The following is a 27,161-nucleotide window of genomic DNA, read 5'->3' as shown; positions in this document are numbered from 1 at the left end:
CGGATGGTGATAATTGCTTATCTGGGATAAACAAAGGGGGTAGGTATCTACAACAGCAAAATTATGGAAATAGCCCAAGTGTTCACTGATTGATGAATGGATAAAGAAGATGTGTTTTATATATATATATATATATATAATGGAAAATTAGCCATAAAAAAGAATGAATTCTTGCCATTTGCAACAAGATGGATGGAACTAGAGAATATAATGCTAAGTGAAATAAGTCAGAGAAAGACAAAGACCATATGACTTCACTCATATGTGGATTTTAAGAAACAGGATAACGAGCAAAGGGAAAAAGAAAAGAGACAGGCAAACCAAGAAACAGACTTGTAACTACAGAGAACGAACTGATGGTTACCAGAAGGGAGGTGGTTGGGGGTGATGTAGAGAACAAAGGCAAAAGAAATGTAGATGAAATTAAGTTTTCTGGGGCGCCTGGGTGGCTCAGTTGGTTAAGCCTCTGCCTTTGGCTCAGGTCATGACCCTGGAGCCCCAGGATCGAGCCCCACGTCAGGGTCCTTGCTTGGCGGGGAGTCCATTTCTCCCTCTGCCCCTTACCCCACTCATGCTCTCTCTCTCTCTTTCACATAAATAAATAAAATCTTAAAAAGAAAAATAAGTTTTCTTATAACCTGTAGCCCTTTGACAAATACTTGAGGCAGACAAACTATGACATTCCTCCAGGAACTCCCAATCTTAACGTCAATGCCTTGCTAGAGGAAAAACAACCTTAGCTTGATAATAGCTAGGCCTCCAGGATCCTGTAAGTCTTCTTTGACATAGGAAAATCCTTTTGGAAACTTCCTTTTGTCTTCACCTCCCCCAATTCCTAAGTATATGATCAACTGCTCTTCACAATCCCAGTGCAGCATTGTTTGCCCACGAGTCCTATCCCCGTACTATAATAAAACCACCTTTCTCCACCGAAAATGTTTCAAGAATTCTTTCTTTGCTGAACCCCACTTCAAATCACATCAGGGGGATGGGTGAAATAGATGATGGCGATTAAGGAGTACACTTGTGATGAGTACCGGGTGATGTATGGAAGTGCTCAGTCCCTATATTGTACACCTGAAACTCATATAACACTGTATATTAACTAACTGGAATTTAAATAAAAACTTAAAAAAAAAGGAGGTAGCTATGGGTAATAGAATTTATTTTTAATATCAAGGGGAGCTACCTGTGAGGTATGCACCTGCACACACAGGATATTTATTTCTAAATAAATTATCTCATTATTTGGGGTGTAACTGGCACAACCCAACTGCAGGTTAACAATGTGGATTAAAGTATTTAGAGGGGCGCCTGGGTGGCTCAGATGGTTAAGCGTCTGCCTTCGGCTCAGGTCATGATCCCAGGGTCCTGGGATCGAGCCCCGCATCTGGCTCCCTGCTCAGTGGGGAGCCTGCCTCTCCCTCTCCCACTCCCCCTGCTTGTGTTCCCTCTGTGTCTCTCTCTGTCAAATAAATAAATAAAATCTTAAAAAAAAAAAAATGTTTAAAGTATTTAGAAAATGTATGAAAAGTATTATTTTTTCATACATTCCTTAAGGGCTTTTTTGATATAAAACATTACAGGTAGCATGATCATAAAAAACTGGAGGAATAAAGAAAAGATTTGGAGGCACATATTAAAATAATAGCAAGGGGCGCCTAGGTAGCTTAGTTAAGCATCTGCCTTTCGCCTAGGTCATGATCCCAGAGTACAGGGATCGAGCCCTGCATCTGAGCCCTGCATCCGCCAGATGCCTGCTCAACGGGAAGTTTGCTTCTCCCTCTCCCACTCCCCCTGCTTGTGTTCCTGCTCTTGCTATCTCTCTTTCTGTCAAATCTTTAATAAAAAAACAAAAGTTCCCAACCCAACTAAAATTCCTTTTATCACCAAAATTTGCATATAATGCATTATTTTTATGCAAAGGAAATAAGGCTTGAGGCATTACCCTAGCCAGAAACATTTTGAAGGAGGGGGGGAAAAAGTATATGAAAGCTCATAAGAAGCCTATGGCCAATCATAACTGATTAAATGTGCCTTAACTTCTTTTTAGTGGCAAACTTTATCAAGTTGGTCACCCTCCACTACATTTGGCAAATGCTGGGGGGGTTAGGGCAATATCAAAATCAAGGCAGTACTCCCGAAACCAATATTACACTATACGTTAACTAATTAGAATTTAAACAAAAACTTAAGGGGCGCCTGGGTGGCTCAGTTGGTTAAGCATCTGCCTTTGGCTCAGGTCATGTTCCCAGGTCCTGGGATTGAGCCCCTCATGAGACTCCCTGCTTAGCAGGGGGTCTGCTTCTCCCTCTCCCTCTCGGTCCCTCTGCTTGTACTCTCTCTGTCAAATAAATAAGTAAAATCTTTTTTTTTTTTAAGATTTTATTTATTTATTTGAGAGAGAGAGAATGAGAGAGAGCACATGAGAGGGGGGAGGGTCAGAGGGAGAAGCAGACCCCCCGCTGAGCAGGGAGCCCGATGCGGGACTCGATCCAGGGACTCCAGGATCATGACCTGAGCCGAAGGCAGTCGCTTAACCAACTGAGCCACCCAGGCGTCCAATAAGTAAAATCTTTAAACAAAAACTTGAAACAATGGCAACAACAACAAAAATCAAGGCAGGAGAGCAGCAGTTTTTCAAATTCCAAGAGCATTCAACCCCTGGAAAATTCTGGTTACTCCCCTTCTGCATAGCAGTTTGTCAAATCTCTCAGGAATGTTGCTGTAGGGCACACATCTCCCCCAACCCTCTGTGTCTTTGTCTTTATGTCTTCTCTCTTGCACATCCTTTTTAAAAAAGTGTTGGGTGGAAAGGGTAAGAGCCCATGCATGGGCTTTTTTAGCATGTATGATAAAAGATAAACCCCTCTTCACTAAATGCCCCTTTCCCCTCTCAATTACTAATCAGCCAACAACATTGACATAACTTCAGACAGTACTCTCCTGGGAGCAACTAGACACTGTTAAAAAAAAAAAAAAAGTCAGTAAACAATACAGACTTATGTCAGGATCTAAAAAGAATAAGCTTTGTGACGAAGCAAAATGGTTTCAAGTCCAGATGGCTTATAGGGGCTGTTTTGCCCCACTGTTCTGGAGAAAACAAATGAATACTTTGAAAAGGCAAGCACCCGAAGTTTCAAAAAAAAAAAAAGTCCCTAGAGACTGTTCCTAATTGGGAGTAAAGATGCAAGAGCCAAAAAAAGAAAAGCCCTTTATTAGTAACTTTGACTACAGTAGTTGTCTAAAAAATAATACCACCAAATAAAAGGCTGACAACTTATTAATGCTAAGTATCCCCACATTTACTCTGCAGAGTGGGAGAAGGAAAATACTGCATTACATTAGGTAATTATTATCAAATTCCATTTGATAATAATTAGTTCCATTAAATGTAATTGTTTTTCAATGTAGTATCTTTAAGAAATGAGAAACCATATATTTTTTAAAGTTTTTAATTTATTTATTTAGCTAATCTCTATACCCACGGTGGGGCTCAAACTCACAAACCCAAGATCAAAAGTCGCATGCTCTTCCAACTGAGCCAGCCAGGAACCCCAAGAGGATAGACCATATTAAACAATACCCAAAGGATATGATTTCCCCCTCCAATCCAAAATGTGGAAAATTTTCAAATACAAATGGTCCAGTTTCTTCAAAACTCATTAGCAAGGGGGAAAAATGGAGAGCTGTTAGAGATTAAGAGAAATTTAAGAAACATTAACCAATGTAAATATGTGAACCATCTTATTTGATCCTGTTTAAGACAACCAACTAGGGGTGCCTGGCTGGCTCAGTCTCAGTAGGTAGAGCATGCAGCTCCTGATCTTGGGGGCGGGGGGGGGGGGGGTCATGAGTTCAAGCCCCGTATTGGGCATAGAACTTACTGGGGGAAAAAAAAAAAAAGGTGGGGCATACAAGTGGCCCAGTTGGATGCACTAGTAAAAGTGAGTAACATCCCTAATACATCCCCAGTGCCATCCCAGAGGAGCCAGGTGGCCCTCCTGTCTACCCACACAGAAGACAAGAAATCTGTTTTCTGAATAGACTCAGTAAGAGATTCTATTTTTTTTAAGATTTAATTAATTCATTTGAGAGAGAGAGCAGGCGTGTGAGCACAAGTGCAGAGGGGAGGGGCAGAGGGAGAAGGAGAAGACACCCCACAGAGAAGGAACCCCAAGTAGGGGCTCAATCCCAGGGCCCGGAGATCATGACCTGAGCTGAAGGCAGATGCTTAACCATCTGAGCCACCCACCCAGGCACCCCTCAATAAGAGAGATTCTACACAAGGGAATACCCCTAACAAATAGGTGCTAAATGAAAAGAAAAGAATTAAGTGAAAATCTATATACCAAGAAGCAACACTGATAGCCCCCTTTCCATTCTGGCCCTCACCCAGATTCTCATAATGACTAGGCTTATCTACCACTCCACTCCCCATGACATTATCTTTCCTTGGCAAAACTCAAATGCCTCTGAGCAAAAAGACCATGGGATACTGAAATCTGGGTTCCCAATTGGCAATAAACTGCTTCCAGGCACACAAAGCTTCTGGCCCTCCTTTTTTTAGTGCCTCATGCTTAAAACATGAAGGGATAATTACTGGTTATCAGGCACGTGAAGCTCCAACCTGAAAGAGACCAAAACTACCAGGAAGAAAATGGGACTCTGAGGAAACAGACAAAACAGGAACAAATGAAAACTATAATTAATATAGTCAAAGACCAAAGAAAAGTCATTACATCCATGAAATCAGAACAGTATGCTATTTTTAGAAAGAGGTGGGGGTAGGGGAAGAGCAAGAAGAAGGAAGAGCTCCTGGAAATTACGAAAGTATGAACTGAATAATATAGCACTTATCCTATCTTTCTTGCACAAACTATACCTTAGGGTAATCAAACAGTTGATGAGGGAGAGGTTCTCTTTTATAAGAAAATTAGGTAAAAAATGCTGAACGAATAACTAAGTTACAATAGCACCATTTCTCAATCCTTAATGAAATAATAGGGAATATCCAGTCACCATTCAGATTTTCCTGGCTGTCTCATAAATGTTCATAGCCAGGATGCAAACAAAGTCCCTATGTTGCTTTTGGATGATACATCTCTTAGGTCTAATTTAAAGTACAGATTCCCATGTTAGCTTCAGCAGCACATATACTAAAATTAGGACATACAGAGAAGATTAGCATGGCTTCAGCACAAGGATGACACACAAATTTGTGAAGCATTCCAAATTTTTATATTTACTGTACTGGAATTAAAATTTCTAAAAATAATTAAGTACAGGTTCTCCAGTCCTTTTCCCCCAATGGTCTGTTATAGCCGTTGATGATCATATAAGGGAATACTATAAAGCCATTGTAAAGAATAATTTAGATCTATCCAGACAGACACAGGTTGTTGCCAGTTATGAGTAAATGAAACTGAACAGGCAATTCACAGAAAAGGCAAGCAGATCACCAATAAATATAAGAAAATATACTCAACCAGAGTAGTGATCTGAGAAAAACAAATTTAAAGGTTGTTTCACAAATATCAGATTAGAAACTAAAGCCAAAAAGTCTGAGAGTGTCAAGTGTGGGCAAGATACAGGGAGGGGCGCCTGGGTGGCTCAGTTGGTTAAGCATCTGACTTCAGTTCAGGTCATGATCTCGGGGTCCTGGGATTGAGCTCATAGGTCAGGCTCCTGCTCAGGGAAAAGTTTGCTTCTTCCTCTCCCTCTGCTACTGCCCCCTCTTCCCCCCTCCCCGGGGCGGGGGGGAAGAGGGGGTAAGGCTCTTGCTCTCTAAAATAAATCTTTAAAAAAAAAAAGTGAGGTTTCTCTAATAGGCAGGATTCTAGAAGTATTTCTATAATGCTTTGATTCTGTTTTGTTTATCACAAAGAGCATGTATTGCATTTATTAACAGGAAAAGTAAATAAAAACAAAAAAAACCTTTAGACAAAATAGCCAAACAAGTACAACACATGTGAATTTTACTCACACACACAAAAAGAATTACTCATTGCCCAAACTGTCATCCATAACTGTATAAATGTAATTGAACATGACCATTTATTCCACATGAGCTACACTATTCTTGCACCTGTATATTTCATATTCCTTTTAGCCCTTGTGACGGACTACCACAGCACACAGAGAACATTCATTTTCTACTGTCTTACCCCAAGAAACAAGAATCAAAACTCATTGGCCTATGACAGAGACTATCAAGCAGGAATTGATTACCATACTGATAAAACCAGAAACGGTATAGCACTCTAAAGTTTACCAGACCAGCCAAGTAATTCTTTACTGACTCACAGTTTTGTGCTTCTGTAGGTATGTGATCAATATTTTACATTTCTGAGTTAATTAATTTACACATCTTAAAACCTGACACTGTGACTTATTTCAACACTTGACTATTTTAAAAATGTTTATATTACTAAGAAAATTCAGAAAATGTTATCCTGAAAAGAAGTCTATAGTACTGAAGAAAATCTAAAAATTATCTACAAAGAAAAAAACAGGGAGGGGCACCTGGGTGGCTCAGTAAATTAAACATCTGACTTAGGTCAGGTTATGATATCAGAGTCCTGGGACTGAACCCCACTGTTGGACTGCCCGCTCAGTGGGGAGTCTGATTCTCCCTCCCCTTCTCTGTCTGCCCCTCCCTCCATTCATGCTCTCTTCTCTCTCTAGCTCTCTCTCAAATGAATAAATAAAATCTTAAAAAAAAAAAAAACCAACAACAGTGGATAATTTTTCTTTTCAGTTGTTTTCTGTGTCTTGTTTTTTAATGGTATTGGGAATTTTCAAACATGCATAATGGAGGAGAGAACAGTATAATAAACCCCTATATACCATCACCTAATTTCAACAATTATCAGCACATGGCACATCCTGTTTTGTCTATATTCTTCCTCTTTTCCCCCAACAAACCTCAGCATCATAAGATTTCACTACAAATACTTTAGTATGAATTAAAGACACATTTTATGGCTTTGACTGAAGATCATCAATGGCTTCCTGCTAGAACACAAGTGTAGACTTCTAAACTCTACCTTAGCCCATAAGGCCCAGTGAGTGAGCAGCTCCTCCATGATTCTCCTACCTCATCCCCTCCCTTTCCTCTACATTGGCTGACTCCTGATTTTAAATTGTTTCCTACCTCAGAGCCTCATTTCCTTTGTCTAGGACACTCTCCTTTGATGGTCTCTTCCTCATCCTTCATATCATAACTGAAATGTTATGTCCCCTGTGGCCTTCCCTAACCATCCTACCAAGGAGGGGATATGGTCATTATTTTAGCTTTTCACATATAGTTTTAATTTTAGGTGTACACATATGCCTTTTTTAAAAATTAATTTTACACTATTCAAACTTTAGTTATAAAATTAGACTTGTGTCTTGTTATTTCCAGATGTTACACACACACACACACACACACACACAGACCTAAAAATATATCTGAACAGCACTGGCTTATCTAAATAGTTACAGAAAAAGCACTTGAAAAAATTCAGCAACTCTTCATAATGAAAACACTCTACAAACAAGGAATAGAAAGGAACTCCCTCAAAAAGCATCTACAAAACCCCACAACTACCTCATATTTCATGGGTAAAGACTGAATGCTTTCCCCATAAGATCAGAAACAAGACAAAAATTTTACTCTTGCCAGTTCTATTCCATATTGTACCAGGAGGTTCTAATTAGGGTATTTAGGCAGGAAAATTAAATAAAAGGCATCCAGATTGTAGAAACAGAAGTAAAACTACCTCTATTTGCAGATGACATGATAATGTATATTTAAAAATCTATTAGAATAAATAAGTTCAGGGCGCCTGGGTGGCTCAGATGGTTAAGCGTCTGCCTTCGGCTCAGGTCATGATCCCAGCGTCCTGGGATCGAGTCCCGCATCGGGCTCCCTGCTCCTTGGGAGCCTGCTTCTCCCTCTGCCTCTCTCTCTCTCTCTCGGTCTCTCACGAATAAATAAATAAAATCTTTAAAAAAAAAAAAAAAAGAATAAGTTCAGCAGGATACAAGATCAATATACAAAAAATTAAGTGTCTTTCTAGGGGCACCTGGGTGGCTCAGTTGTTGAATGTCTGCCTTCAGCTCAGGTCATGATCCCGGGGTCCTGGGATCGAGCCCTGCATCTGGCTCCCTGCTCAGTGGGAAGCCTGCTTCTCCGTCTCCCACTCTCCCTGCTTGTGTTCCCTCTCTCGCTGTGTCTCTCTCTGTCAAATAAATAAATAAAATCTTAAAAAAAAAAAAAAAGTGTATTTCTAAACATTTGCAATGATCAGAAAATTAAGGGGCTCCTGCTTTGCTCAGCCAGTAGAGCATGCTACTCTTGATCTTGGGGTCATGAGTTCAAGCCCCACATTGTGGGTAGAGTTTACCTTAAGAATAATAATTAGGGGGAAAAAAGAATAATTAGGGGTACCTGGGTGGCTCAGTCGGTTAGGCATCCAACTCCTGATTTTGGCTCAGGTCATCATCTTGGGGCCCTGGGATTGAGCCCCATGTCAGGTTCCATGCTCCGAGGGGAGTCTGCTTCTCTCCTTCCTCTCCTCTGCCCCTCTCCTGGCTTGCACACCTGTGTACACATGCACTCTCTCTCTCTCAAATAAATAAATAAATCTTTTTTTTTTAAAGAATAACTCGGGGTGCCTGCTTGACTCAGTTGGTTAACTGTCTGCCTTGGGCTCAGGTGATGATCCTGGGGTCCTAGGATCAAGTCCCACGTCAGGCTCCCTGCTCAGCGTGGACTACGCTTCTGCCTCTCCCTCTGCCCCTCCCCCCTGTTCATGGTCTCTCTCTCTCTCACATAAATAAAATCTTTTAAAAAAATAAAAAATTTAAAAATAAAAAAATAACTTTTTTGGGGCGCCTGGGTGGCTCAGTTGTTAAGCGTCTGCCTTCGGCTCAGGTCATGATCCCAGGGTCCTGGGATCGAGCCCCGCATCTGGCTCCCTGCTCAGCAGGAAGCCTGCTTCTCCCTCTCCCACTCCCCCTGCTTGTGTTCTCTCTCTCGCTGTCTCTCTCTCTGTCAAATAAATAAATAAAATCTTTTTTAAAAAATAAATAAATAAATAACTTTTTTTTGCAGTAAAGGAAACAAATCCATTTACAAAAGCATCAAAAAGAACTAAATGCCTAAAAGTAAATTTAACAAAAGAAATGCAAAACTTTTACTGGCAACAACAAAACATTGTTGAAAGAAACTAAAAAACTAAATAAATGGAAAGCATCATGTTCATGGAACAGGAGACCTAATATTGGTAAGATGGCAATACTCTCCAAACTGATCTACAAATTAAACAAAATCCCTATGGAAACCCAAGAGAGCTTCTTTGCAGAAATTGACAAACTGATCCTAAAAATCATATGGAAATTCTAGGGACCCAGAATGACCAAAATAATCTTAAAAAAAGAGGAACAATAACAATAAAAAATTAAAAAAAAAAAAAGAAGAAGAAGAACAAAGTTGGAGGACAGATTCCTCAAATTCAAAACTTATTACAAAACAACAGTAATCACAACAGGGTAGTACTGGCTTAGGATAGATATACAGATCAAAAGAATACAACTGAGAGTCCAGAAAGAAACCCTCAGACTTACAGTCAATTAAATTTCAACAAGGGTATCAAGATAATTCACTGGGAAAAGAATGGTCTCATCAGCAAATGCTACTGGGACAACTGGATATCCACATGCAAAGGAATTAATTTGGACTCCATATGTTAAAAACAACTCAAAATGGGTCAAACACCTAAATCTAAGACCTAAAACTATAACACTCTGAGAAGAAATCGTAGGTGTAAAATTCTTATAACATCGATCTAGGCAATGGTTTCTTCTATATACACAAAGAGCACAGGCAATAAAAGAAACAAATAGATAAAACTGGACTTCAACAAAATTAAAAACTTTTGTGTTTCAAAGGACATTATCAAGAAAGTAAAAAGGGGGGGGGGCGCGCCTGGGTGGCTCAGTCGTTAAGCCTCTGCCTTCAGTTCGGGTCATGGTCACAGGGTCCTGGGATCAAGCCCTGCATCAGGCTTCCTGCTCGGCGGGAAGCCTGCTTCTCCCTCTCCCTCTCCCCCTGCTTGTGTTCCCTCTCTGGCTGTGTCTCTGTCAAATAAATAAATAAAATCTTAAAAAGAAAAAAAAGAAAGTATAAAGGTGGGGGGACTTGGCTGAGTCAGTCGGTAGAGCATGTGTCTCTTGATTTTGGGGTCATGAGTTCAAGCCCCACATTGGGTGTAGAAACTACTCAAAAAAAAAAAGAAAGTAAAAAGACAACACACAGAATGGGAGAACATATTAGCAAGTCATATATCTGATAAGAGACTTGTATATACATATACAAGGGCAATACTTAAGGGTAAAATAACTAAATGCCTAGAAGTAAATTTAACAAAAGAAATGCAAAACTTTTAGGGGCGCCTGGGTGGCTCATTCATTAAGCGTCTGCCTTCGGCTCAGGTCATGGTCCCAGGGTCCTGGGATCGAGCCCCGCATCGGGCTCCCTGCTCGGCAGGAAGCCTGCTTCTCCCTCTCCCTCTCCCCCTGCTTGTGTTCCTCCTCTCGCTGTATCTCTCTCTGTCAAATAAATAAAATCTTAAAAAAAAAAAAAAAAAAGCAAAACTTTTACTCTGACAACAACAAAACATTGTTATACTAAATAAATGGAAAGCATCAGGTTCATGGATCAGGAGACCTACAAGGGAGTATACAAGGAGAGCCACCCAGGAGGCCCTACGCTATGTATATTTTACCACAATAAAAATTTTAAGGAATGGGGCGCCTGGGTGGCTCAGTGGTTAAGCATCTGCCTTCGGCTCAGGTCATGATTCCTGGGTCCTGGGATCGAGCCCCACATCGGGCTCCCTGCTCAGCAGGAAGCCTGCTTCTCCCTCTCCCACTCCCTCTGCTTGTGTTCCCTCTCTTGCTGTGTCTCTCTCTGTCAAATAAATAAATAAAATCTTTAAAAAAAAAATTTTTTTAAGGAAAAAAATATGTTGACAACTAAATAAAATGCAATTTTCACAGGAATAAAAAATCAAGTTACCTGAATTAAAATAAATGCAGTCTGTTAGGGGAATGAAAATGTTCAAGGTCAACAATATTAATACTATCAGTTGACAGTATCACTAAGAAATGAAGTAGTCTTCATAACCATATTTTTAAGAAAATCTGAAGAACCAAAACATTTTTACCACATGTTTTAATTCAAAATGTTTCTAGAATTTCATACACACCTACCTCCTTAAAAGAGAGCATAACAAATAAAATGTAACCTCATGTTGGGAAGAAGCATCATTATGAATCACCGCGAAGCACAATTATAAGCCATACTGTATTACAGTATGTGATGCCTTCAAGAAATTTGAAAATACTGTCCCTTACTTTCTGACACCTGATTATCTATTCAACCTCAATTCTTGCCACTCCCCTATGTGGCAATGTACTAGTACATTATCAAAGAACATATGGAAAATTAATATTTACTACTTAAATATAGGAAAAATAAATGTCATGTTTTTGTAGTTTTCTGAACAGTCACACACTATCAAACCCTTCATACTTTGGATTTGTGACATATAACCCAGTTAAATGCCACCCTGTCTCTATGAACTTATTCCTATATATAGCATCTTGTATATACAATACTTGTTTAAAATACTTACATAAAGGGGCACCTGAGTGGCTCAGCCATTAAGCGTCAGCCTTCGACTCAGGTCATGATCCCAGGGTCCTGGGATGGAGCCCCACGTCCAGCTCCCTGCTCAGCAGGAAGCCTGCTTCTCCCTCTCACATACTCCCTGCTTGTGTTCCCTCTCTCACTATCTCTTTCTCTCTGTCAAATAAATAAAATCTTTAAAAAAAATAAAATAAAATAAAAATACTTACATAAAGCTGCCCTAGTTATTTACATTAGCCTCCCCCCACTAGACTATGAGCTCCTCAAGAGCAATACCCTGGACTATTCATTCTTGTACCTCTGGTCTGGACACAGAGTGCTTAATTAACATCTGTTTTATAAATAAATAAATGAGATGGATAGATAGGTAGATATCAGAAATACAGGTAACATTTAGTACTTATTAGCCAAATGCCTGGGGCTTTGAAAAGCTCATTTTTCTTGTATAATCCTCACAACAACCTTACTAAGGTTGTTACTATTATTATCCCTACTTATAATTAAGAAATTGAGGTTTCGGGGCGCCTGGGTGGCTCACTCAGTTGGGCATCTGCCTTTAGCTCAGGTCATGATCCCAGGGTCCTGGGATCAAGCCCCCGCATTGGGCTCCCTGCTCCGCGGGAAACCTCCTTCTCCTTCTCCTCCTCTCCCTATTTGTGCTTGCGCTCTCTCTCTGTCAAATAAACAAAACCTTCAAAAAGAAAAAAAAGAAATTGAGGTTTGGCATTAAGAAACCTGTCCATGATTTCAAAGCTAGGAAGTAATAGAGCCAGGACTTGAACTAAGGCAATCTGACCCTATTGCCCTTGCCCTTTGACACTGCACTGCCCTTAGCCACTTTTTATAATTTTCAGTATCCTGCTTCAGAGATACCCGCCATTTGTTATATATAAGTACTTATCTCTAATAGATACTCTCTTAATTTGTTGTTTATAACCTGTTGAGGGCTAAGAAACTATTTTACTTAAAATACCGATACTTGGGGCATCTAGGTGGCTGAGTCGGTTAAGTGTATTCAGCTCAGGTTATGATCCCTGGGATGGAGCCCTGCACTGGGCTGCCTGCTCAGCAGGGAGTCTGCTTCTCCCTCTCCCAATCCCCCTGGCTTGTGCTTTCCCTGTCAAATAAATGAACAGAATCTTAAAAATAAAACAAAAACACACTTTCAAGTAAAAAGTAAAAAATAAAAATAAATAAAATAAAATAAAATAAAGGATACTGGGGCACCTGAGTGGCTCAGTCATTTAAGCATCTGCCTTCAGCTCAGGTCATGATCCCAGCATCCTGGGTCGAGCCCCACATCAGTGCTTCTCCCTCTCCCTCTGCCTGCCGCTCCCCCTGTTTGTGCTCTCTCTGTGTGTCAAATAAATAAAATCTTTCATAAATAAATAAATACATACATAAATAAGGATACTGGGTGGCTCAGTCGGTTAGTTGGTTGGCCATCAGACTTTTTTTTTTTAAGATTTTATTTATGTATTTGACAGAGAGACAGTGAGAGAGGGAACACAAGCAGGGGGAGTGGGAGAGAGAGAAGCAGGCTTCCCACAGAGCAGGGAGCCGATGCGGGGCTCCATCCCAGGACCCAGGGATCATGCATACCCAAACTGAAGGCAGACGCTCAATGCTCGATCTCTTAACCAACGGAGCCACCCAGGCACCCCAGCATCTGACTCTTGGTTTCACCTCAGGTCATGATCTCAGGGTCCTGAGATCTAGCCTCACATCAGGCTCCATGCTGGGCACAGAGCCCCCTTTGGGATGCTCTCTCTCCCTCTCCCCCTGCTCCTCACAGGCACACATTCTCTTAAATTAGAATAGAATAGAATAGAATAGAATAGAATAGAATAGAACAGAACAGAATAGAATAGCATAAGGATACTATGAATAAGTGCTTTGCCTTTAAATGTTTATTCAGTAGGCCAAGATCATGAACTTTACTACACAAAATTTGAGACATTCATTTTACCTCTTCAGAAATCTTTGCTCGCTTCCTGGCCCTCAGCTAGCTTAGAGGTAGTTAACACTGAGTAAATTACTGGATGAATTCCTACCCCAGCACAAAAATATTCTTTAAAGAGTTAAAACTAACAGAGCCACAAATAAGTGGGTAATCTCTGTTAAATGTTTCCCAAATCACATCAAACAAGTTCAAGTAGACTATTTTCATAGTAGAACCATAGACAAACAATAGCCTTTTTAAAAAGTTACCCTTCTGGTTTTACAAAAGCCTGTTATATTTGATTCCACACTTCTGTGCAACCTGTTTAACTTTTCAAAAGGTATTTGTTTTTGAATAGGTAGCAGTAACAAAAAATGAGGCTAGGGCAACAGGTAACTGAAAGAAAATTCAAACTAAAGATCTGATAATAGAAATTAGAAATTTTATTATATCATAATAAACTAGTGGAGGCTTTTAACCAATATATGTTTTAATGCCCAAGAAATAAAATATTCCCTGTTCTTCAGAATGAAACATTCTTCAAAAATAAATGTTGTTAGGGCACCTGGGTGGCTCAGTTGGTTAAGCGACTGCTTTGGTCGCTCATTCTCTCTCTCTCAAATAAATAAATAAATAAAATCTTAGGGGAAAAAATGTCTATCAAAAGATCATAAGCAAATAGGGGGCACCTGGGTGGCTCAGTTGGTTAAGCGACTGCCTTCGGCTCAGGTCATGATCCTGGAGTCCCTGGATCGAGTCCCGCATCGGGCTCCCTGCTCCGCAGAGAGTCTGCTTCCCCCTCTGACCCTCTCATGCTCTATCTCATTTCTGTCTCGAATAAATAAATAAAATCTTTAAAAAAAAATTAAAAAAAAATAAAATAAAATAAAATACAAAAAGGAAGCCACATTAAGTTTAAAATTATTAGAGTATCATGACTTTTAAAAATCACCTAGACTCCCTCCAAAAACAAACAAAACAAAAAAGATATAAACAAAAAATAATAAATTTTGAAAAATGAAAAAGGATCACCTAGCCCAACCTTTGGAAATACAGAAGTAATGCCTATGATCTTTTTTTTTTTTTTTAAAGATTTTATTTATTTATTTGACAGAGAGAGACACAGCAAGAGAGGGAACACAAGCAGGGGGAGTGGGAGAGGGAGAAGCAGGCTTCCCGCTGAGCAGGGAGCCTGATGTGGGGCTCAATCCCAGGACCCTGGGATCATGACCTGAGCCGAAGGCAGATGCTTAACGACTGAGCCACCCAGGCACCCCAGTAATGCCTATGATCTTAATATTTCAATTTAAATGTAAAAGTAGTTCTAGAATATCTTCTACGTATAGGACAATGTAGGTAAAGCATCTGCAATAACTATCCCCAGAAGTCTTTTTTTTTTAATACAAAAGTAAAAGGACTTGGGCACCTGGGTGGCTCAGTTGGTTAAGCGACTGCCTTCGGCTCAGGTCATGATCCTGGAGTCCCGGGATCGAGTCCCGCATCGGGCTCCCTGCTCAGCAGGGAGTCTGCTTCTCCCTCTGACCCTCCTCCCTCTCATGCTCTCTGTCTCTCATTCTCTCTCTCAAATAAATAAAAATAAAATCTTAAAAAAAAAAAAAAGTAAAAGGACTTATTGAAGAATTTTTTGGAAGTTTTAGCATAACTTGGCACCAATGGTAAGGACAAATAACTTGAATGCACAAAAGAGAACTTTAAATAGTTAGGCTTAGCAATTTGACCTTCAGCATATTCATCCATCCCTCCAACCAACTAACAAGTATCTATTAAATCCTACTGCCTCCTAGTAGTTAATGGGGAAATTAAAGCCATAGGTTGGTTTGCTAAAACACTGGAAGTGCTATGAGAGGGGAGGGAAGAGCATGCTGTGGGACGATATAAGATGGGCACAATCCATATCTGGGTGTTCATAAAAGGCATTTCAGAATTAAAACCTGAAAGATGAATACTGTTAGCCAGGCAACAGAAGAGAAACAGAGTGCCAAGCAAAGGTAGGCAGCTTTTAAGAAGGCCTGGAGAGGGTGCCTGGGTGGCTCAGATGGTTAAGCATCTGCCTTCCGCTCAGGTCATGATCCTGGGGTCCTGGGATCGAGTACCGCATCAGGCTCCCTGCTCAGCGGGGAGCCTGCTTCTCCCTCTCCCACTCCCCCTGCTTGTGCTTTCTCTCTGTCAAATAAATAAAATCTTTAAAAAAAAATTTTTTTAATAAAAAGAAATAAAATAAATTAGAAAAAAAAAGAAGGCCTGGAGAGAAAGAATACTATTTGCAAAACAAACTCCAAGTGTTCAGTAAGATGGCTCAAAAAGGAAAAGATGAAGCTGGTAAGATAAGGAGCAGCCAGATCACAATGTCTTGTATCTTAGGAACTTTAGACATTTCAAAAATATAAAGAAATATTTAAAAGTTGGAAACAAAAGAAGGTAGCAAAGGGGATAAAGAAGAGAGAACAGTTGGGGCACCCGGGTGGTTCAGCATGTTAAGCATCAGCCTTTGGCTCAGGTCATTATACCACAATCCCAGGATCGAGCACCACATGGGGCTCCTTGCTCATCAGGGAGTCTGTTTCTCCCTCTGACCCTCACCTGGCTCGTGTTCAATCTCTCTCATACACAAATAAATAAATAAAATCTCTAAAAAGAAGAAGAAGAAGAAGAGAGAAGAGTTAAGGATGATGATGAGCTATCTGGCCAGGCAGACAGCAGTATCCCTTACAAAGACAGGGAACAGAGGAGCAGCAAGCTTGGGAGAGAAGTTCAGGTTTGGACATGTCAGAGGAGATAGTCATGTCCAAGAAACAACAGTAATGTGGATCTGAAACTCCAGATAGAGATCTAGCCTTAAAGTTCTTAACAGGCTGTCAGCTTCATGAGAGAAGAAACGTGTGTTTTGCTCACCATGGTGTCCCCAAGGAACACAATACCAGGCACACAGTTGGCACTATATAAATATCCATGAAATGAATGAGATATACATTTTGGAACAGTCAACAAATGGTAATTGAATCCACAGGAATGAATAATACCATTTAGGCAGTGTGCAAATGAGACTAGAGGGGACCTCAGAAAGAACTCCAAGGAACACCAAAGCTAACAACATAAGAGGAATCCGGAGTGGTCAAAAAAGGGAAAAACTGGGGTGCCCGGATGGCTCAGTTGGTGGAGCATGCAGCTCTTACTCTTGGGTTCATGAGTTTGAGCCCCACGTTGGGCACAGATTCTACTTAAAGAGAGAGAGGGGGAAAGAAAGAAAAGAAAGAAAGAGAGAGAGAGAGAGAGAAAGAAAGAAAGAGAAAGAGAAAGAAAAAGACAGAAAGAGAAAGAGAGAGAAAGAAAGAGACAGAAAGAGAGAAAGAGAGAAGGAAAGAGAGAGAGAAAGAGAAAGAAACAGAGAGAGAGAGAGAGAGAAAGAAAGAAAGAAAGAAAGAAAGAAAGAAAGAAAGAAAGAAAGAAAGAAAGAGAAAGAAAGAAAGAAAGAAAGAAAGAAAGAAAGAAAAGAGGGGCACCTGGGTGCCTCAGTCAGTTCAGCAGCCAACTCTTGAGTTCAGCTCAGGTCGTGATCTCGGGGTCCTGGGATTGAGCATGGAGTGGGGCTCCACACTCAGCAGGGAGTTTACTTGAGATTCTCTCTCCCTCCGCCTTGGTTTTGGCTCAGGTCATGATCTCAGGGTCATGATATCGAGCCCCACGCGGGGCTCTCCACTCAGCACACAGTCAGCTTGGGGTTCTTTCCCTCTTTCTCTCTATCCCATCCTGCATGCTCTTGTTCACGTGTGTGTGCGTGCTCTCTCTCTCTCTCTCAAATAAATGAATAAATAATTCCCTAAGTGGCATCTGTCACAATCTATGATTATAGTATCTGGCTTGTTTATTCTTTATTACAACATAAACTCAAAAAAAGCACAGGCTACCTTCCTTGTCTGTTTTGTTTGTAGTTATTATTCCCCGAGCCTACAACTCGGTGTTTTTGTTTTGTTTACTGTTAATATGCACATATATAACATGTATATATATTTATATGTATTTGCTTATACACCTTATACAAAAGAAGCATTGAAAAGGAACCAGGGGCCCCTGGGCGGCTCAGCTATAAAGTGTCCGCCTTCGGCTCAGGTCATAATCCCAGGGTCCTGGGATCAAGCCCACATTGGGCTCCCTGCTCCATGGGAAGCCTGCTTCTCCCTCTCCCTCTCCCCCTGCTTGTGTTCCCTCTCTCTCTGTGTATCTCTGTCAAATAAATAAATAAAATCTTTTAAATAAATAATAAATATCACTGGCTAAAATTTCAAAATGTATAGAATTACACACATATTTTTTAAAGATTTTTAGTTATTTATTTTAGAGAGATAGAGAGAGTGAGGGAGGAGAGAGACAGAGGGAGAGGAAGAGAGAGAATCTCAAGCAGACTCCATGCTGAGCATGGAGCCCTCCCTGGGGCTTGATTTCATGACCCTGAGATCATTACCTGAGCTGAAATCGAGAGTTGCTGATTAACTGACTGAGCCACCAGCCGCCCAACACACATGTATTTTTAAATATCAGTTTTTTGAATACACATTACATATATATATATATATTTTTTAAGATTTTATTTTTTGACAGAGGGTGAAACAGTGACAGAGGGAACACAAGCAAGGGGGAGTGGGAGAGGGAAAAGCAGGCTTCCTGCTGAGCAGGGAGCCCGATGCGGGGCTCAATCCCAGGACCCCGTGACCATGACCCGAACTGAAGGCAGATGTTTAATGACTGAGCCATCCAGGCGCCCCACACATTACATATATTATTAAACTGGGTCTATGTTGATATATTTTATCTCAATCTAATAGTAATTTATTTAGGTAAGAGTTGTATTCATTATGCGTGCTGAGTACAGCAAAAAAGTATTTTTAAAATAACTCAGCCATTAACATAGTCAACAGAACAGAACACATATTTGGCTAAATTCTAATACTAGCTCTCCTGGGAATCAAAGGTTCCATATGATTTAGGTATGCAGTGTGTAGTAAAAGGTAAGGTAAGGAGTCCAAGAAACAGGAACCAGACTCAGGCACAAAATTCTTGGATCAACGAGCTACGGCACATACTACAGTAATATAGTGCGTGGTTCTTAGTCTCCTAATCCATCCTCTGATTAGAGGTACCTACCTGATCCAGCTAGGTACCTCACCATTTTTATATTCTCTTTTGTGATTTTAAAGCTTTTGTTTTGTTTTTTCAGTAATATCTACACCCAACGTGGGGCTCGAACTCACAACCGCCAGATCAAAAGTCACGTGCTCTTCTGAGTCAGCCAGGCACCCCCTCTTTTGTGATCTTAACCAAGTAAAAAAGTGAATGTCATAGTAGGCAGGACACATAATGGCATTTCACTTACATACTTACATTCAGAAATCTCTGAAGGTAAAGAAAGGATAAGATCTGTCTTAAGAGCTAATCAATGGTTAACTGATTGCCATTTCAAAAGGAAACAACCCCATCACCCCCACCACATACACACACACCCCCAGAGAACAAATAGATTGTTCATTTCAGAAAGGGTCTCGAAGTAGGGATTGACCAGGAGGGGCAGTATGAAGCTTAGTCAAATGGTTCACCAAGAAAAAAAACATTTTTTTAAGTAAACTCTGTGCCCAAAATGGGGCTTGAACTCACAACTCAGATCAAGAGCCACATGTTCTTTTTTTTTCTTTTTAAGATTTTATTTATTTATTTGACAGAGACACAGCGAGAGCAGGAACACAAGCAGGGGGAGTGGGAGAGGGAGAAGCTGGCTTCCCGCGGAGCAGGGAGCCCGATGTAGGGCTCGATCCCAGGACCCCGGAATCATGACCTGAGCTGAAGGCAGATGCTTTAACGACTGAGCCACCCAGGTGCCCCAGAGAGCCACATGTTCTAACGAATGAGCCAGCCATGTGCCCCAACAACGGTATTTTTTAAATGTGAAAATATGTATTTTTACGTGTATAAAAAGTATGTTTTTAAATATATCAGTTTTATGTACATAATAATTTAGATAATAGAGAGATCAATGAAACAATAAATGTTTTTTGAGCATTCTAAAACAGGTTTCAGGAGTGCTGGGCTGACTCAGTCAGAAGAGCATGTAATTAGATTTCAGGATCCTGAGTTTGAGCCCCACCTTAGGTACAGAGATTACTTAAATAAATCTTAAAAAAAAATAAAAATAAAACAGGTTTGAATTAAGATGTTACCATAACGTTCCAAAAACCTGCTGACCCTTACTCTAACTGAACCAATAGAGAAATTAAGTCAGCACCTGAGTCAATTCTTGGACCAAAAATCTTTAGCTCACTGAAGATACCACAAGATACTGGTTTCAAAAACCACTGAACAGGTACCACAGAGGGACTTCCCTTTTAAAAGGAGTTGAAAACTGGGGAACCTGGGTGGCTCAGTCGTTAAGCATCTGCCTTCAGTTCAGATCATGATCCCAGGGTCCTGGGATCGACTCCAGCATCAGGCTCCCTCCTCAACAGGAAGCCTGCTTCTCCCTCTCCCGCTCCCCCTGCTTATGTTCCTGCTCTCACTGTGTCTCTGTCAAATAAATAAAATCTTTAAAATATAAAAAATAAATAAAAGGACTTGAAAACTAGTATCATGTCTATTCAAACATGTAAGATGTCAAATGTTAATACCCCACGGACGACACCTGTTCTTCTGCACTGTCACGTCACCACCCCGCCTACCACTCTGCTCTAGTGAAATAAAACAGCGAAGTTAAACTCCTAACGACACTAGAGTTGACAGAATTAAGGAGAGAAGCCTGAAGAACCATCATAATGCTAATTTAAATAACAGCTGTGCTAAAGACACAAAATAAACTTCATGATGTGGCAGACTTGGAATTTCAGTTTTTCAACTCCCTAAGTCTTCAACAACCACCATCAACAAATTTAAGTTTTAAGTATGCAAAATTACTCTTCACTCCTCTTGATAAAAAGTCACAAAACTCAGTGAAAAGACATCAAATTTTCCTTTTTAAGTGTTTATTGAAAAGATGAACTTAACTATCATTGTAAATTACCTTGCAAACAAATTAAAATTAACTTCATCCACAGTTTTGATTAAAATATTTTTTATGGGGACGCCTGGGTGGCTCAGTTAAGCGGTTGCCTTCGGCTCAGGTCATGATCCCAGGGTCCTAGAATGGAGTCCAGCATCAGGCTCACTGCTCAGCAAGGAGTCTGCTCTCCCTCTCCCTGCTGCTCCCCCTGCTTGTACACTCTCTCTCTCTGACAAATAAATAAAATCTTTAAAAAAAATTTTAATATTTTTATGAATGAGAACTATAACATTAATAAATAACACTGAATATCAAAGCCTGCTTTCCTGCCCACAAATCTTTTTTTTAAGATTTTATTTATTTGACAGATATGCTTCTGTAGTGCAAGGTGGGAAGAAAGGGAAGATGAAGAGGGTGCAGCTTCATTTTTAAGTGAAATCTCCCTCCACTGAATCATGCTAAATAACTCTTCACTTTGAAAATAATGGTGATAAGGGGCGCCTGGGTGGCTCAGTCGGTTAAGTGACTGCCTTCGGCTCAGGTCATGATCCTGGAGTCCTGGGATTGAGTCCCGCATTGGGCTCCCTGTTCGGCAGGGAGTCTGCTTCTCCCTCTGACCCTCCCCCCTCTCATGTGCTCTCTCTCATTCTCTCTCTCTGAAATAAATAAATAAAATCTAAGAAAAAAAAAAAAAAGAAAGAAAATAATGGTGATAAGAAACAAAGCCCCAGAATCACTTGGAACTAAATTCCTAAGAAAAGGGTTCTTAAACTCATTTGCCTATTTATCAGGAAAGTTGTGGGGTTTTTGTTTTTTTTTTTAATAATCACATCCAGGGGTGCCTGGGTGGCTCAGTCGTCTCGGGTCATGATTTCAGGGTCCTGGGGATTGAGCCCCACATCAGGCTCCCTGCTCGGCGGGAAGCCTGCTGCTTCTCCCTCTCCCACTCCCCCTGCTTGTGTTCCCTCTCTCGCTGCGTCTCTCTCTGTCAAAGAAATAAATAAAATATTTTAAATAAATAAATAAACAAACAAACAAATAAATAAATAAATAAATAATCGCGTCCATTTTAAAAGAATCAGAACTGGCACAAACAAAAACAAAAACACTAACATATTCTTCCCAAGAATAACATCTCTCTCCAGATCACTGTATAGACAGACGTTTGTTTTTAAAAATCACTGATTGGAAAAAAAAAAATCACTGAGGGGTGCCTGGCTGGCTCAGTCAGTAGAACATGCAACTCTTGATCTCAGGGTTGTGAGTTCAAGCCCACATTGGGTATAGAGATTGCCTACAAATAAAATCTTAGAAAAAAAAACCACTCTCCTAAAACTAATACTACACTACATGTTAACTAATTTGAATTTGAATAAAATCTTGGAGGAAAAAGAAACACTGACTTACAAATAAATTATTCATGGATTCATAGGGCTTAGTCTGGATCGCGTAGACAGGTAAAGTCTAGCGGAAGAAGTGAAATTTAAGCTGAGCCAAAAGTGAGAAGCTAACCAGGGTGAAGCTCTGAGGGGAAAGCATTCTAGGCCAAGGGAACTGCATGGGCAAAGGCACCACACAAGACTTAGTTAAGGAGGGGCACCTGGGTGGCTCAGTTGTTGGGCTTCTGCCTTGGGCTCAGGTCATGCTCCCAGGGTCCTAGGATCGAGCCCCGCATCGGGCTCCCTGCTCAGCGGGAAGCCTGCTTCTCCCTCTCCCACGCCCCCTGCTTGTATTCCCTCTCTCACTGTCTCTCTCTCTGTCAAATAAATAAATAAAAATCTTCAAAAAAAAAAAAAAAGAAAGACTTAGGTAAGGAATGGAAAGATAAATGGCTTGAGCAGGGAACCCAAAGGGGAGAGTAGCAAGCAACTGGGTGATAGATTTCTTGATTAGCATTTCTTGATTAGCATTTGAAAATGATCATAATCTTTTTTTATGTTAAAGGTTTTTATTTTATTTTATTTATTTATTTGAAAGACGGAGAGCACAGAGGGAGAGTGAGAAGGAGAAACAGACTCCTTACTGAACATATTCCCCGAAACTGATCATAATCTATCTATAATCAGCCTTCCAGAGCACCTGGGTGGCTCAGTCGTTAGGCGTCTGCCTTGGGCCCAGGTCATGATTCCAGGGTCCTGGGATGGAGCCCGGCATCGGGTTCCCTGCTAGGCGGAAAGCCTGCTTCTCCCTCTCCCTCTGCTGCTCCCCCCCGCTTGTGTTCCTGCTCTCGCTCTCTCTCGCTCTGTCAAATAAATAAATAAAATATTTTTTTAAAAGTAATAAATAGGGGCACCTGGGTGGCTCAGTTGGTTAAGCGACTGCCTTCGGCTCAGGTCATGATCCTGGAGTCCCAGGATCGAGTCCCGCATCGGGCTCCCTGCTCATCAGGGAGTCTGCTTCTGCTTCTGACCCTCTCTCCTCTCATGTTCTCTCTCTCATTCTCAGATAAATAAATAAAATCTTTAAAAAAATAAAAAATAAAAGTAATAAATAATAAAATCAGCCTTCCTTTAGGTTGTTTTTAAAGACTCATAAAAATAGACTAACACACACAAAAATTCAAATAAAAGCAAACAAAAAGGCAAAATATTCAAGTGATATCATTAGAATAAAGATGAAATTTCTTTAGAACTCCTGTAAACAAGAGATTATAGCACTTCACACCCCCTAAAACTTTCACACCATTTATATATCCTGCTAAACTTCCACAAAGGTGCTCAGAATTTACTTTACACTTTCTGGTGATGGGCAATTTCTAGGCTTTCAAGTACTTTTGTTGTAAATACCCTGAGGCACTTTTGCTATACTAGCAGACTCTTAGGCTCTGTATTAAAGGCCACAACTGGAGCACTCCCAGAAAATTAAACACAGAATTCACTTGTGCATATTGGCCTAAGAAAGACTGAATTTCTGGAGACTGCGTAAAACTTGATTTATCATCTTACATGAAACGTGGTAACAAGGTAGTTTTATGTTTGTGGTCTGGGAATTGGCTCATCTAGCATTTCACCAACGTTCTCTATTCTCAGGTCATGGCTCTGCGCAAAGACTTCATTATAGGGGCGCCTGGGTGGCTCAGTCGTTGAGCGTCTGCCTTCGGCTCGGGCGTGATCCCAGAGTCCTGGGATCGAGCCCCGTGTCGGGCTCCCTGCTCCCCGGGAAGCCTGCTTCTCCCTCCCACTCCCCCTGCTTGTGTTCCCTCTCTCGCTGTGTCTCTCTGTCAAATAAATAAATTAATTAAATCTTTAAAAAAAAAAAAAAAAGACTTCATTATACAGAATTTACAGACATATTTTAAAAAGTATAAATAACAAAAAAAGTCATTTAAAAAGTTATATACTTAAGAAATTAATATACAATCTGGTGCCTAGCAGTCAGTTTTCTTTTTTTTTTTTTAAGATTTTATTTATTTATTTGACAGAGAGAGAGAGACACAGTGAGAGAGGGAACACAAGCAGGGGGAGTGGGAGAGGGAGAAGCAGGCTTCCCGCGGAACAGGGAGCCTGATGCAGGGCTCGATCCCAGCACCCTGGGATCATGACCTGAGTCAAAGGCAGACGCTTAACGACTGAGCCACCCAGGCACCCCAGTCAGTTTTATTTTCTGTGTCTGCAACCTGTAGCAGGTATTTTTCTTGGCACGTGTGACCCGTGCCTGTATGAGGATGAAGACACAGCATACCAGCTCAGTAGTACATGACCTCTGTCCTATAAACAGTGCTAATAAGCTACTGGAAATTGCGATCCCATCTTTAGAGTTTTTTTTCAATCCCTCCCTCCCTATATACTTGGAAATATTCTTGAAATAAAGTCAACCTTCTTTGGCAAATGCAATGCCATTCCTTTGAGACACATGGATCACAAAATCAGAACTAAAAATCATCACTATAGTCAAGCTTAAAAAAGAGAATAAAAAGAATTATGTGACCTGGTACAAAAGGTATCTGTGACCAAACAAAGTTTAAATGGGGGTACTATTTAGGGTTAGGAAATGAGCTGCTAAACAAATCTCACATCCTAATATCTTTTTTCAAGCATTTTTCAAAGAGAATATGTCGTTGGTTCAATAATGTGTTATTTAGCTTCCTTTAATCACCATGTACTTAGGTAGGTGTGCTAGATGCTCAGAAAACAAAGATGAACACTTCACCTGCACTAATAAGTTCCACAAAAATAATGCCAACACAGCCTGAAAGCTTAAATCCTTGACTGTCTCAAGAAGTCCAGGACCTATCACTTGCACTCCAGAGCTCCAAAAGGTTCACAGACCCGAGATGAGGGCACCGAGGTCACTGCCGAGATGCTAGGATTAGGGGCACCTGTAAACTGCAGTCTGAAAAAGGTTGCCAAATGTCACCTACACCTCCTCAACCCGCCCCGCCCCCAGTCCTCTTTAAAAATAAAGAGGGTTTTTAAAGGGAACTGTCCAAGGTGACCACCTGACACGGAGGAACGCTTTAGTGTGACATATCGATAAAATAAAATTGTACGCTCCATTTACAGAGCGTCGCTCTACAACATCTAAGTGTTGACAAAGTGTCAACCAAGACACAAAAAACGTAAAATAAGACCTCTTTCTTAACAGGGTTAAGACGTCAAGAAGAAACTGACCGAAAGAGGGAGATCTCTAACTTCCCAAAGCAGCAACCCCCTGGAAAGGTACTGGAACCAGCGGAAGTTACATATCCAGGACAGAAGTGTTTAAATGCCCCCCCCCACACACACACCGTGGTAAAAGTTTGAACCGCCACCTGACTATCTTACGGTGGTCGGAAACTTCCCTAAACTACCACAGGCTACCGGCCACCCTAAAATCCCCACCCTCAGCCAGCCTCAGGTGCCCTCAGGCCAAGCTGCGGCTTCCTCCCCGGGCCTTGCCTCCTCATCTCCCTCCCTTCTCCTGGACACTCACTAGCCTGCCTCGGCTTCCGACGCCGGCCGGGGGTCCCGGGGACCTCGCGACCGCCGGGGGGGCCCGGGGGGCTTCGGCCTCAGGCCCGCCCCCGGGAGGCCCGGCGCGCCCCTCCCGGGCCGGGCCGCGACCCCCGGCCCCCCGCCCGCCCTCGGGCCCGGCCCCCGCCCTCGCCGCCCGCCGGCCCTCACCTCCTCGGCGTGCTTGCGCAGCGCCTTCTCCCGCTCGTACTGGGTGATGAGCTGCTCGTTGTCGTCCCGCAGCAGCTCCAGCTCCACCTGGTGCTCCTGGTCCTGCGCGAACACCGAGTCCAGGTTCTCCAGCACGGCCACCACCAGCGGCATCAGCTCCTTGACCACCTCCTCGTCGTAGCGCCCGATGAGCCGCTCGAACTCGCGGTAGATGGAGCCGGCCAGGCCAGACACCCGCTCCGACATCACGGCCCCAGAGCCGCCGGGCTCCTCCTGGTACACCACACCGTCCTCCAGCTCCATGGTGGCGGGCGGGCGGGCCGGCGGGCGGCCCGGGGCGTCGCCGGCTGAGGGGGCGGCACGGGCCCGCACGGGACGGGCCCGGCTGGGGCTGGGGCTGGCGCTGGGGTTGGGGCTGCGCCCGGCCGGGTGGCGGGTCCGGGCCCGAGGAGGGGAGGGGTGGGGTGAGCGCACTCAGCCCAACGGCCGCTGCACCAACTGCCGGGGCGGCCGGGCCGCGCGCGCCACACGTCACCCGCGGGGCGGGACCCGCGCCGCGTCGGCCCGATGGGCGGGGCCCCGCGGGAGGCCAGGCGCGGCCGGGGGCGGGGCCATGCGTCACCGTGCGCGGGCGGAGGGGGCGCCGTGGCGTCAACACTCCGCGCCGCGCGGCCGACCCCTTCGCCAATGGGAAAGACTGCTGGAGGAGGATGGCGAGAGCTGTCAGCACCCTGCAGGATTTGCAGGGCGGGTCCCAAAGGAAAGGGAGGGGTTCTGGAAGAGGGACTCTCCGTCCAGAATTAACATAGCTAACATTTCTCTTGCCTTTTTCGGCTCACAAAGGGTTTTCTCATTTGTTCTTGCGACAGGCGTGGTGTGGTAGACGTTTGGCCTCCGTTTCACGAACAAGGAACGTAGGCCCAGAGAAGTTGTAGTTCACTCAAGGTCACGCGGCCGGAAAGCGAAGGAGGCTGATCTGGGGCTCAAACCAGTTCAGATTAAGAATCTCGGGCTCCGAGAAAACTGGGAAACAGAGGGAGAGGGAAAGCAACCTTAACTAAGACGAGGTCTCCCTAAGTTATAAGGTGGTCTCGATAGAACTTTTTGGGGATAACGAGAGCAAGGATAGCCTAAAACAGGAAGTGTAAAGCACTCTGGAGAAGGATAAAACTGAAGCCACATCTTGCACTTTCCCAAACACTGAGTTTCTGTGCTTCTCCCGTCCAACTTGGGAGGGTGGCATTTCCGGGCTCCAGCCACCCTGCTTTCCTCTCGTCTTGAAGAGGGGCGGAGCGGGGAAGTGAGGGGTTGAGGAGTACAGGAGGAAAGGGGTGGAGTCTCTGGGGTGAGTAAGTCCCATGATACGCGAGGTCTCCG

At 42.3% G+C, this 27,161-nt stretch overlaps 1 protein-coding gene and 1 non-coding gene across 6 annotated transcripts in view; one reads left to right on the top strand and one right to left on the bottom strand.

Moving 5' to 3' along the window:
* The window catches only part of SPAG9 (sperm associated antigen 9), a 139,132-nt gene extending 112,963 nt beyond the window's left edge, over positions 1-26,169 (bottom strand). For 4 of the 5 annotated variants that reach the window (XM_035026825.1, XM_035026827.1, XM_035026826.1 and 1 more), the window contains exon 1: positions 25,785-26,168. In XM_035026825.1, coding sequence (XP_034882716.1) covers positions 25,785-26,087 — 303 coding nt within the window. In that variant the 5' untranslated portion in view covers positions 26,088-26,168. Of the gene's footprint in view, positions 1-25,784 lie in introns of all 5 variants that reach the window. The other variant, XM_035026831.1, reaches the window with a different exon arrangement.
* Positions 5,136-5,241, top strand: LOC118025368. The gene has a single exon (XR_004683303.1). It is a non-coding gene; the product is annotated as a U6 spliceosomal RNA (small nuclear RNA).
* Positions 26,170-27,161: the final 992 nt, after the last annotated feature.

This window comes from Mirounga leonina, unplaced genomic scaffold, assembly GCF_011800145.1.
Source record: "Mirounga leonina isolate KUSES-001 unplaced genomic scaffold, KU_Mleo_1.0 Mir_200, whole genome shotgun sequence".
Classification (NCBI taxonomy): Eukaryota; Metazoa; Chordata; class Mammalia; order Carnivora; family Phocidae; genus Mirounga; species Mirounga leonina.
Note: the sequence above shows the minus strand (reverse complement) of the source record. Positions and strands in the feature narration are given on the sequence as shown.